The 11025-nt window shown below is 45.5% G+C and overlaps 1 protein-coding gene across 1 annotated transcript; it reads left to right on the top strand.

Moving 5' to 3' along the window:
- The first annotated feature begins 7964 nt into the window (after window positions 1–7964).
- LOC148825737 (uncharacterized) lies at window positions 7965–9587 on the top strand. The gene is made up of 3 exons (XM_088926235.1): window positions 7965–8243; window positions 8349–8913; window positions 9094–9587. The coding sequence occupies exons 1-2, from the start codon at window positions 7965–7967 to the stop codon at window positions 8640–8642; spliced, it is 573 nt and encodes a 190-aa protein (XP_088782361.1). The 3' UTR covers window positions 8643–8913; window positions 9094–9587.
- The last annotated feature ends 1438 nt before the right edge of the window (window positions 9588–11025 follow it).

The following is an 11025-nucleotide window of genomic DNA, read 5'->3' as shown; positions in this document are numbered from 1 at the left end:
CTGTGCAGCTCCAGTCCACACAGATGTTCCAGCCCCTCCAGCTGTGGCCCCAATGTCTCTCTGTGTGGAGCTGACTGTGAGACTGAGACTATCTAAAAATACAGTGGAGCTGATACACCCCCAGGCTGAACAGAGTGAGGACACAGCTCACCTCCACCTCCTTATTATTCTTAAAGGTATTAGTAGTTATGCTGTATTTAAAAAATCTCCTGTTCAATATAGCAGAGCTCCTGTGTTACAGCTTCACCGTAATAACTGCAGCATTAGGAGCAGCAGAGCAGGAGTCAGTTTCAAATTTGAAAAAGCAAAAATATGATGAATTAAAAATAAACAGTCCTTCTTAATACAGCCTAACAGCAGTGATATAAGGCAGAGCTTTACTGGAGCCTCAGGTCAGACTCTGCAGTGAGTCTGAACATTGCGCTCTTCCAGGACAAGAAGCCAGGCTGTACTGTGAGGCTGTGGGTGTGAGTGTGATGAGGCTGTACAGAGACAGGAGAGCCCACTGTTAAGAGATCTAGTGCTGTATAGGGAGACACAAAAGGAGTCATGTGTTCACAGCTCCAGTGCTGTACAGGGTGGCAGGTCCTCTCCCTACACAGCTCTCTCATAGTGTCTCTCAGGGCTGAACAGGAGGGGCTGTTCCTGTCAAAAAGGAAGGTGACTCTCAGAGCTCCAGTGTCAGTATGAGGAGAAGCTCTCAGACCTGACTGCTGCCAGATCCTCTGAGCCTGAGTGACCATGAGCCCTAAGCTCCTCAGCAGCTGAGAGAAGCCTCCTGTCTCCTGTGGTCACAGTGTGGTTGAACACCTGCACTGTCTTCCTGCTCCTTATCCTCTCTCTCCACCTTCCTGTCTCTCTCGCTGTGTGTGCTCTTATCTCTCCATCTCTCTCTCCTTCTCTCACTCTGACAGTCTGTGCAGAGTATCTGAAGGGGATGTAACATCACTTGGCAAAGGAAAAAAAAATATCAGAAGCAGAGTAAAAAAAAACTCTTTTCAGTCAGCTTCACAGCTCAGACTCACACACAGAGCTCTGGGTCCCTCAGTACTTTACCCAAACTCCTCTTTCCAAAAGAAACAGAAGCTCATCTCCATCCTTCTCTTTATCCTGACAATCCAGAACCAGAGGACATTGAGACAATCAGTGCTGCTACATGAATAATATCAGACAGAACAGTCACATCTCCCCCTTTTTTTAGAGACAGAGCAGAGCTCCTGGTTCTCCTCTCTGTGAACTGGGCTCAGGGGTCACTGATCTGGCAGCTATGGGCTCTGTTCCAGGTCAGAAGCAAGAAGCTTCTATTAACCCTTTCCAGGACCTCCAGCCCTTCAGTATTACTGCCCTGATTCAGTGTCTTTACTGTAAGTCAGCCTCCAAACATATTTTAGAAACGTTTTGACAAATAATTGAACAGCAGTCTGATTATGTAATTATTGTAAATATTTTGTACTTATTATTACTTACTTAATTCAACCTCCAAACATCTGTCAGAAATGTTCTGACTCACAATTGAGCAATATGCAATTATTATAACTTATGTAATGAACACCAGTATTGATACTCTGATCAGTGTATTATGATTCTCAGCAGCAGCAGACCAATGGTCATGTCTACAATAGAGAGTCTTATAAATATACAGTTAAACAGAATCTGATAACAGTTATATAGATAATTAAAGAATCAAATAGGTTGAGTAACTGAGTGCTTGAGTGGAAATAAAACCAGGAGATGCACTTCTACCTCCAGGATCAGGAGTCTGATCCTCCTGGCTTCTATTCTGTGGAGATTCGTGTAAAACGATTAAAAGCGCTTATTACAGTGACTTGTGCTCTTTCTTTTCTGCTCTACGGGAGTACGCTATACAACGCATTAGTCTGTGAAGTAAACTATTTTTTTTTGTTTAATTAATTTCATTCCTGTCTGTCGCTGTCCTTCTCCAACTGTTAGGAATCGCTTCTCTTCACAGCCCGGTGTGTTTTTTTTTTTGGAGGTGTTATATGTGTAAGACAGGAGTCTCCTCCAGCGGAGACGCGCTCTGCTCTGTCAGAAAGAGCGCTGTGACGTCACAGACACCAGCCAGAGCGCCGAGATCAGAGAGTGAGACCGCTGGAGGCGCGCAGAGCGCAGGGAGAGTTATTGATCACTTATCTATCGACAACCAATTAATTAAACTGAATAATTGATTAACTTCACCGATTGGTGAGTACTGATTCTTTTCTTGACCCTGTTTTAAAAATCTAGAATACAGTCAATACAGCTTGTATCGATCAATAAGGAATTGTATCCTAGAGCTAGAAAAGTATATTCCAAGTTGATAAATTTGTGTAGGCAACAGTTTAAATGTATTTTTCCACTGTTTACAAACCATAAGTATGGTAACCACGGCAACACGTGCCACATCACTGTGTCCGGCTAGGTCTCGACTTGTCACAAAGAGCTGTGTGACGTCACGGACAGCAACTAGTACTAATGCTAGTGTATTCATGTTAATATTAGTGTGAGTACAACTTGTAGTTTTAATATTAATGCCAGTGTTCATGTGAGTTTTAGTGATGATATCGCTACTGATTTTTTAATGCTAGTATTTATGTTAATATTAGTGATAATTATAGAGTTACTGTTAGAGTATTTACATTAGTCGTCATGTTAGTTTTAGTGATAGCATTACTGTTATTAATAGTATTAGTAGTGTAGTAGTAGTTTGTGTCAGTTCTAGTGGTGATGATGATAATGTAAGTCTTAGTGATAGTGTTACTGTCGTAATGTTAGTGGAATTTGTGTTAGTGTTAGTTATAGTGTATTATTATTAGTGTATTAACAGTGTTAGTGTGGGTGTGTGTCTGTGAGTGTGTGGGTGTGTCTGTAAGTATTTGTAGTGTCTATGTATGTGTCTGTGAACGTGTGTATGTGCGTAGTGTCTGTGAGTGTGTGTTGTGTCTATGTGTGTGTGTGTGGTGCCTGTGAATGAGTATAGTGTCTCTGTGTTAATTTGTGTGGGTGGGTGTCTGTCAGTGTGTGATAATGTGTGTGAGTTTGTGGGTGTAGAGTCCAGACCAATGTCCACAGAGCTGTGAGTGCTCTGTTTTTATCACTATTGCAAATAATGACAGCAGTAGTACTAGCAAGAGTATTAGTATCAGAATTAGTTTAAGAATTTGAAGTCATGGTCGAAGTAATAGCAGTAGCAGTAACAACAGTGGTAGTTGGATTATCCAAGCAGTTAATTCAGAAACTACAGTATTACACATTTATACCCTATTTTCTAGGCATGTTTTATAAAGTGGTATGATGCTCTGGATTAAATGGCACATTATAAGAAAAAAATGATTGATTGATTGACTGTGAGAGTGAAGTCTGGTCGAACTCGTTTGTCTAACAGAACTGTCCTGTCCACAGATATCATCAGAGGTGAACAGAGAAGATGTCCAGACCAACCAGAGACTGGAGACAGGTTCAAGAGTCAGGCCCCAGACCCAGAGAGCTGTGAGTCCACTGCTGTTCTAGTTCATATTGTGCTTCTTCCTCTTCCTCCTCCTCCTAAAATTAAAACGCATCGCAGTAGCAGGGCTCTGCCATCCTCTTTTGGGGGAAGAGAAGACTCTACATGACAGTATGTGCGTCTGTGTGTGTGTTAGTGTGTGGGAGTGTGTGTCTGTGCGGTGTGTGTGCTTGTGAGTCTGGTCCAGCCATTGTCTGTAACAGAAGTGTGTCCGACAGATCAGGAGGGAGGTAACAGGAGACTCAACTGACACAGGATGTGGACCCCAAAAATAGTGAGTCTGCATTATTATTATTATTATTAGGATTGAGAGGGTGTGAGAGACAGGGGGTCTCAAACTCCATTCCTAGACATCAGTCTCCTAGTTTTCTATCCAGATCTCGGTTACAAAGTTGATCCAGTTTTTTTAATTAAACGAAAAAGTATTCTAATTCCATTTTACAGGCCTAAAATATTTAACTGTGCCTTGAACGTTTTGAGTCTTCAACAGTGAGAGACATTAAAATATATTATTGAACACATTATTTCCACATCTTACTAAGAAAATAATTAGCTTAATTGTTTAATTGGCTAGCCCCAGTTCGAAAGAAAACCTGGAGATGCACTTAGCTCTCCAGTGACTGGAATGGGGCTTGAGACTCCTGGTCTAGGAGAACTGGTCCATCAACAGGCCTCAGCAGGGATGCTGGGGATCATGAAGCTGGATAGCTGAGGGCTGGACACTGCTTCTGGTTCGAGGACGACAGACCACTGTGATTTATGGTCATCTTGGCCCATGATGATGATGATGAAGGTGTGTTTGTGTGCCTGGCTGGTAACTCTGTTTCTACTCCCCAGCCGCTGGGAGAGACTCGCTTAAGGCGAGAGAGGAATAGCCAAGCAGTGAGACGGGCTTCACACTGATGCCTGGGGCAGATCCCAAAGAAACGTGAGTATTGGCTTCAACGACATGGTTGGGTAGCTTGTTCCACGCCCCAACCACCCTCTTAGTACAGTAGTGCCACCTGTCCTGACTATAGGGTCTCATCCAGCTGTCTCCTGAGATAAACCAGGGAATCAGCTTCAACAACATGACTAGACTGCTTGTTCCACACCCCCACGCCGTTCTATGTAAAGAAATGCCTCCTGCTTCTCAGTTTTAAATACTGTTTTACTACTGTGTTTAATACTGTTTGACTAAGAATAAGCCTGTTCCAAGACGCATAAACTTGGTCTACTGCTGCTGTTGAGACTAAAGTAGTCAACTTACTGAAAGATCTCGACAGAGACGGACGTGACCCTGAAAGGCCAGAGAGGGGCGACCGATACAGGGGCTGTGAGCAAAGGCTCTTCCAGAGTAAGACAACCAGTGTGTTCTGCTCAGGATGATGATGGTGATGCAGATGATAGTGAAGATAATTAAGGTGGTCTTGATGATGATGGTCTTGATGAAAAAGCTGTTGATGATGATGGTGGACATGATGATGTTCATGATGAAGAAGGATATGGTGATGAAGATGGTGTAGTTGATCATGATCATGATCGTGATTAAGATCATGGAGATTGTGATGGTGGAGGTGGTGATGAAGGTGACACAGTCATGCCTGTGTGTGGATGTGTGTGAAAGGGGAGGTGGGGTTGGGTCAGGTCTGCTGCTGTCATCTGATGGGACAGTATCTTTCCTCCTACAGATCATTAAGGAGACGATTGCAGGCTGTCGGAGGAAGAGGAAGCAGACTCCCCCTGTGTACCCTCACCTACTTGCTGGCATGCCCACTCACCCCAGCCTGGCCCCGGCTGCCCTGTGGTGTCTCAGGGAGGACCTGGGGGTTGAACTGGAGGGGCTGCTCTAGGTGGAGGAGAGCCGGGTGCGGACCTGGGCTCAGAACACGATGTCCTCTGTCCAGCTTGACTGCCTGGAGCTGTATGATGAGGTCCTGGCCGAGTTTGGATCAGAGGCTGCTTAGTGGGATTGGTGAGTCCCTGAAACCCCTTCCCCTTGTCCAGCTTGCACTGCAGTACTTAGGGGCTGGAATGACTCTCCTGTCCCCCTCAACTTTCCAAGATACCTGCGTCACCCCACTCAACCTGGTCCCCAGGAAATCTTCCAGATCCAAGGGGAGAGAGACAGGAGCTGGGCTGGGACTCCAGCTTGCTGTTATATCAAGTGGGTGGGTGAAAGACACTCTGCTTACAGATCAACACTAGGGGCCATCATCGATTAGGTGGTGAGACTCTTGGTCATCGATGGCAACAGCGGGGCTCTATTAATAGTGGGGAGACTTCCCCATTCTCTATTGGCTCTATAAACAGTGGGGTGACCCACCTCCCCCCCTCTTTTGGCTTTAGAGACACCACAGTTCCACCCCTAGGTTGCATCTCCTGTCTGGCGCTGTGGAGGTATGATGATGATTCACTGTCCTTGTTCTCCCTTTCTGGTACAGGAGTTGGTACTGAGTTAGTGGAGTTTCATGGAGGAGATGATAAGAAATTTGGCCCAATCCCAAAATTAAAACAGTGAAGACAACAGGCAACACAAAGGGAGCTCTGATAATGGAGGTTTGGTTTGACGGCAGCAGACCTGGTCAGGACATCTTGCCTGATTCTCCCTCCCCTTATTCCCAGGATTTTCCCTTCCAGAGCGCAGGAATCATGAAGCAGGATGACTACAAGGAGACACTGAAGTCCTACTTCGAAAACACAAAGGTCAGGTGTGGCTTCTCCGAGGTGGACAAGTGCTTCAACCAGGTTGCAGCCAACGTCGATGTCGACCTCATCCTGCAGAAGTACCTGGGAGAGGCTGTGGCCGAGGTCTGTGAATAGCAGGTTTATTTTTTCTCTTTGTAGTAGTCTTAGGACCGTCTGACCTGTTGTGGTCAGAGCAGGAACAGGAAGGTCTTCTGTGTGTCTTCAGTCTCCACAGCCCAGGAGACGCACAATCCAGGTGTGCGAGGCTGTTGAAGAAAACAAGCTGCCATACCTCCCTCTCCTGGATCTTTGCGCCCCTGGGCCCTCCCTCTTCGATCACCTGTGGCCCCGCTGAGCTCAGAGAAACCCCTGGTGACTGCGCCATGCTGCCCCCATCAGCTCCCGGAGAAGCTCCCTCCTCTAAGGAGCGTCAGAGCTCCTGAGCTTCCGAGACAGGTGAGAAGCGAACAGAACCTCAGTCCTTGTGTGGAGTCACCTGTACAGACTTTTATAGGACACACTGTATAGACTCACCTGTACAGGCTCTTATTAGGACTCACTATATAAACAGACCTGTACAGACTCAAAACAGAGTCAAACACACTGTATAGACTCGCCCCCGTACAAACACTTAAAAAAACTGTACAGACACACTTGTCCAGGATCTTATTGGACAAACTGTGCACTCACCTGGTGAAACTCAGTACATATGGACCTAGAGTGGTTACAGAATTAGAAGTGAAGGGTGTCTCCGTTACCGAGGTCTGCTGTGTGTCTTCAGCCTCCACAGCCCAGGAGGCACATTATCCAGGAGGACGAGGCTTTCAAAGAGAACCAGCTGTCCACCCCTTCCTTTCCTGGACCTCGGAGCCCCTGGGCCCTCCCTCTCCACTCACCTGTGACCCCGCTGAGCTCATTAAACTCCCTGCCAACTGCTCCATGCTACCCCCATCAACCCCCAGAAGAGTCCTCTCCTTCGAGGAACATCAGAGCTCCTAAGATTCAGAAACAGGTGAGATGAACAGAACCTCTGTCCTTGTTTAGAGTCAACTGCACAGATTCTTATTGGACACACTGTACAGACTCACCTGTACAGGATCTTATTACAGTCACAATGCATATACTAAGGGCATATTAAGAATAAGAAGTCAAGAACTGACCCCAGCAGCAAAGACTTGTGTCTGTCTTCAGTGTCCAGGTGCAAAGAGGCGTGCTTTCCAAGTGGACCCTGAGAAAGATGAAGAGGGCAACATGTCCACCTCTTCCAATCCTGACACTGACCCACCCCAGGTCACTGCCCCACTGTCCAGCCAGCTGCCTGTCCCCAGACCCCTCCCTCATCTCCCTCCCATCACCTCTCAGGAGAAGACTGAGGTGAAGAAGACTAAGAAAAAGAGGAAGAAGAGGCAGAGGAAGTAGGAGAGTCAGGAAGGTCCGAGTCCTGAAAACAAGCCTCCAGAGTTGCTGAAAGTTGCTGAGACATTTAGAGGACCCTGTAGCTCCTGAGACTCTAGGAGGGGTGAGGAGTGAACCTTTACTGTAGTGTCCAGTCAGTGTGTCTGTTTTAACCTCTCTCTCTCAGTGCAGTGTTAATGTACTGGAGTGTCCAGTCAGTGTGTCTGTATGAACCCCTCTCTCTCTCAGTGCAGTGTTAATGTACTGGAGTGTCCAGTCAGTGTGTCTGTATTAACCCCTCTCTCTCAGTGCAGTGTTAATGTACTGGATTGTCCAGTTAGTGTGTCTGTATTAACTCCATCTCTCTATGCAGGTCAGCTCCTGCCGTTCCTTCATCAGGATGCTGTGCTGTTCCAGGGTCAATGAGGATGAGAGCGACACTACAGAGCTGAAGAGAAGGAAGGAGCTGCAAGGGGGCAAGAGGACAGCGGCACCAGTGGAGAAAGTCAGGAGTGTCCAGGTCAGGAGGCACCGGTCCCTGAACACCCAGGGGCAGGATGAGAAGAGGAGGCAGAAGCAGGAAGGGTGGTTGATGGAACGGAGACAGGAGGTGCAGGAGGAGAAAAAGAGGAGGAAGCTGGAGGAGGAGAGGATGAAGGTGGAGGAGAAGAGGAGGAAGGTGTTTGAGAAACAGGAGAGGAGATGGGAGAAGGAGGGGGAGGACAGGAGGAAGGTGCTGGAGAAGGAGAGGAGGAGACGGGAGAAGGAGGAGGAGAGGAGGAAGGTGTCTGAGAAACAGGAGAGTAGATGGGAGAAGGAGGAGGAGCAGAGGAGGAAGACTGAGGAGAAGCAGGAGAGGAGACGCACCAAGGCAGCAGATGCGATGAGGAGGACCGTGGACAAGGAGGAGAGGAGACGCGCCCGGGAGGCAGAGGAGAACAGGAGGGAGCAGCAGAAGCAGGAGGTGAGATGGGAGAAGAAGGAGCAGAAGAGATGGAAAGCCTACGCTAGGGGGCTGGAGAAACGCCTGCAGCAGGAGGAGGAGAGGAGGCAGAATGAGAAGGAGGAATGGAGGTGAGCTCAGGAGGAGGAGAGGAGGAAGCAGCTGAAGGAGGAGAATAAGAAACAAGCAAAGGAGGAAAAGGAGAGAAGGAGATTTTGGGAAGAGGGAGACAGGAAAAAAGCAAAGGAGGAGAAGGAGAGGAGGAGAGTTTGTGAAAACGAGGTAAAGAAAGATGAAGAAGGAGGAGGAAAGGAGGAGAGTTTTGGAAAAGCAACAATTGAAGGAGAAGATGGAGAGGAGGAGAGTTTTGAAAAAAAAGTGTGCCCCAGAGTCCAGACGCTGTCAGGTGAGTTATTATGAATAAGATGCAGGAGTACACCCTGTACAAACCTGGACTAACCTTTGTCATTAGAGATTAGTTTCAACCTAATTTCACACCAGCAAATAAACACTGACTGGGAGAGAAGAGGTATCTGACAGGCCAATCTGTGTCAGAGCCATTACTGACCTGCTCGTCTGTTCACAGGGAGACTCCTCTCTGATGAGACGCCCTCTGGATACAGAGATGCAGGGGACAGTGAGGGAGACCCCACTTCAGTTTAACGGGACTACATACAGGGGACTCAGTGTGGGTGAGGTAGTTAAGGGATGGGATCCACACTGACACTGTGACCTGAGTCCACTTCACTCCACTGTTTCCACACTGACACCGTCTGTGACCTGAGTCCACTTCACTCCACTGTTTCCACACTGATACTGTGACCTGAGTCCACTTCACTCCACTGTTTCCACACTGACACCGTCTGTGACCTGAGTCCACTTCACTCCACTGTTTCCACACTGATACTGTGACCTGAGTCCACTTCACTCCACTGTTTCCAAACTCTCCTCAATGTCTGTATCTGCACCTTGTGTTTTACAAAAGGGAGGCTTGGACATCTTTCTTCTTTCTACAATTTGATGTTTCAGAAATAAGAAATTAAACCATTCATTGATGTAAATTCTGAATGTAATACTTTTGATGGGAACAATTTTTTATACATTTTATTAAAGGTTTTTTTGCAACAAACTTTTTAGAACCATTTTTATGTGCTTATAATTTCTAATGTATGATATTAAACCTATCAATTAAAAATGAAGGAGCTCTTCATATTTCAACTCACAATGAAAATATCAACCCCAGCGGAAAGGGAAACTTAAATGTTTGTTATCAATATGTATACATTGGACCACACAAAGGAGAAAAGCCACTGTGGACAAATCCAGACACAACATGAGACATCCTGACTGTTATTTACATTTCCCTACAAATCAAGAGAAATTAAGGGTCCTTGTCCTGCAAGAAGGGACGGCTCGTTGAAATATACAGCATCTCTTTCTCACCTAAAACTGCAGAAATGTTATAGCTACAGACAGTTACAAAGGCGTCTGGGTTCAAATGACAGGAAAGACGAAAGTTCAAACAATACACACTTTGACAGGTGTGACAAAATGACATTAGAAAACTTATGATCATGAAATTCACTTCCTAAAATGATATCACAATGTTTTTGGACTGTGGGAGGAAACTGCAGCACCAGGCGGAAACTCCAAACAAACATGGGGAGAACATACAGACTCCACTCAGATAGAACAACACGTCAGGAAATAAACACAGAGCTCCAGCACTGCGTGGCAGCATTGTTAACCACAGTGTCACCTGTAAAATAAGTAAACTTCCAAAACAGCAGCATATAGTGTAAAACAATATTTTATAAACTTTCAGTCTGGATCTTTAAAAATTCATATAATTTTTTGTCAGCTGAAAATGTTAGGCTGCCTGCTTTTAGGGGGGAAAATAATTTTTCAAATTTACATGTAGATATTAAAATAACATATTTTCACATATAAATACAATTATAATAAAATATACAAAAAAAGCCTTATTTTCTTTAATGATATGAGTTTAACAATACTGATACAGTATTGTACAAAATGGTATGATCTGAAGAATCGCCAGAGCACAATGTATCAATTTGGGTGACACTAACAGAAGAGGGACACATCATGTAAATTCACAAGGTTTATTTTCAACAACAAAAATGTGCTTGAAAATAATTTGACAAGGAGGAAACCTTACATGCATGGATACCAGCATTTCCCCAGTAGGTTAAAATGCAGCAGGGAACAGTATAACAGAAGGTCAGTGTCACTTGATATTGCATCACAGAGGCTGATCTCTTCTTCATCATATCCACCACTTCCAGAAAGCCAGTACACATAATTGTGAGGGTTTAAATTCAGAGGGAAAAATAATTCTCTAAATTAAATTTTATGCTGCACAGAGAGTCTCACGCATATGTGTAGCTCAGTTGGATCGATTGTCGTTCTAATAACTCTACGGTTGTGGGTTTGATCCCTTACAGGCCAGGAGATCTCCTTATCTTTTGCCAAAACCATTTGACCTTTCAGTCCATGG

This window comes from Atractosteus spatula, chromosome 10, assembly GCF_055471065.1.
Source record: "Atractosteus spatula isolate fAtrSpa1 chromosome 10, fAtrSpa1.hap1, whole genome shotgun sequence".
In the NCBI taxonomy this organism is placed as follows: Eukaryota; Metazoa; Chordata; class Actinopteri; order Semionotiformes; family Lepisosteidae; genus Atractosteus; species Atractosteus spatula.
The sequence above is the reverse complement of the archived record's forward strand: the minus strand, read 5'-3'. Positions and strand labels throughout refer to the sequence as shown.

Coding starts and splice junctions, on each gene's coding strand:
- LOC148825737 (XM_088926235.1), top strand. CDS start 7,965: ATGCTGTGCTGTTCCAGGGTCAATGAGGATGAGAGCGACACTACAGAG. Junction 8,244..8,348: donor TGGAGGAGAAGAGGAGGAAG/GTGTTTGAGAAA, acceptor GAGAGGAGGAAG/GTGTCTGAGAAACAGGAGAG.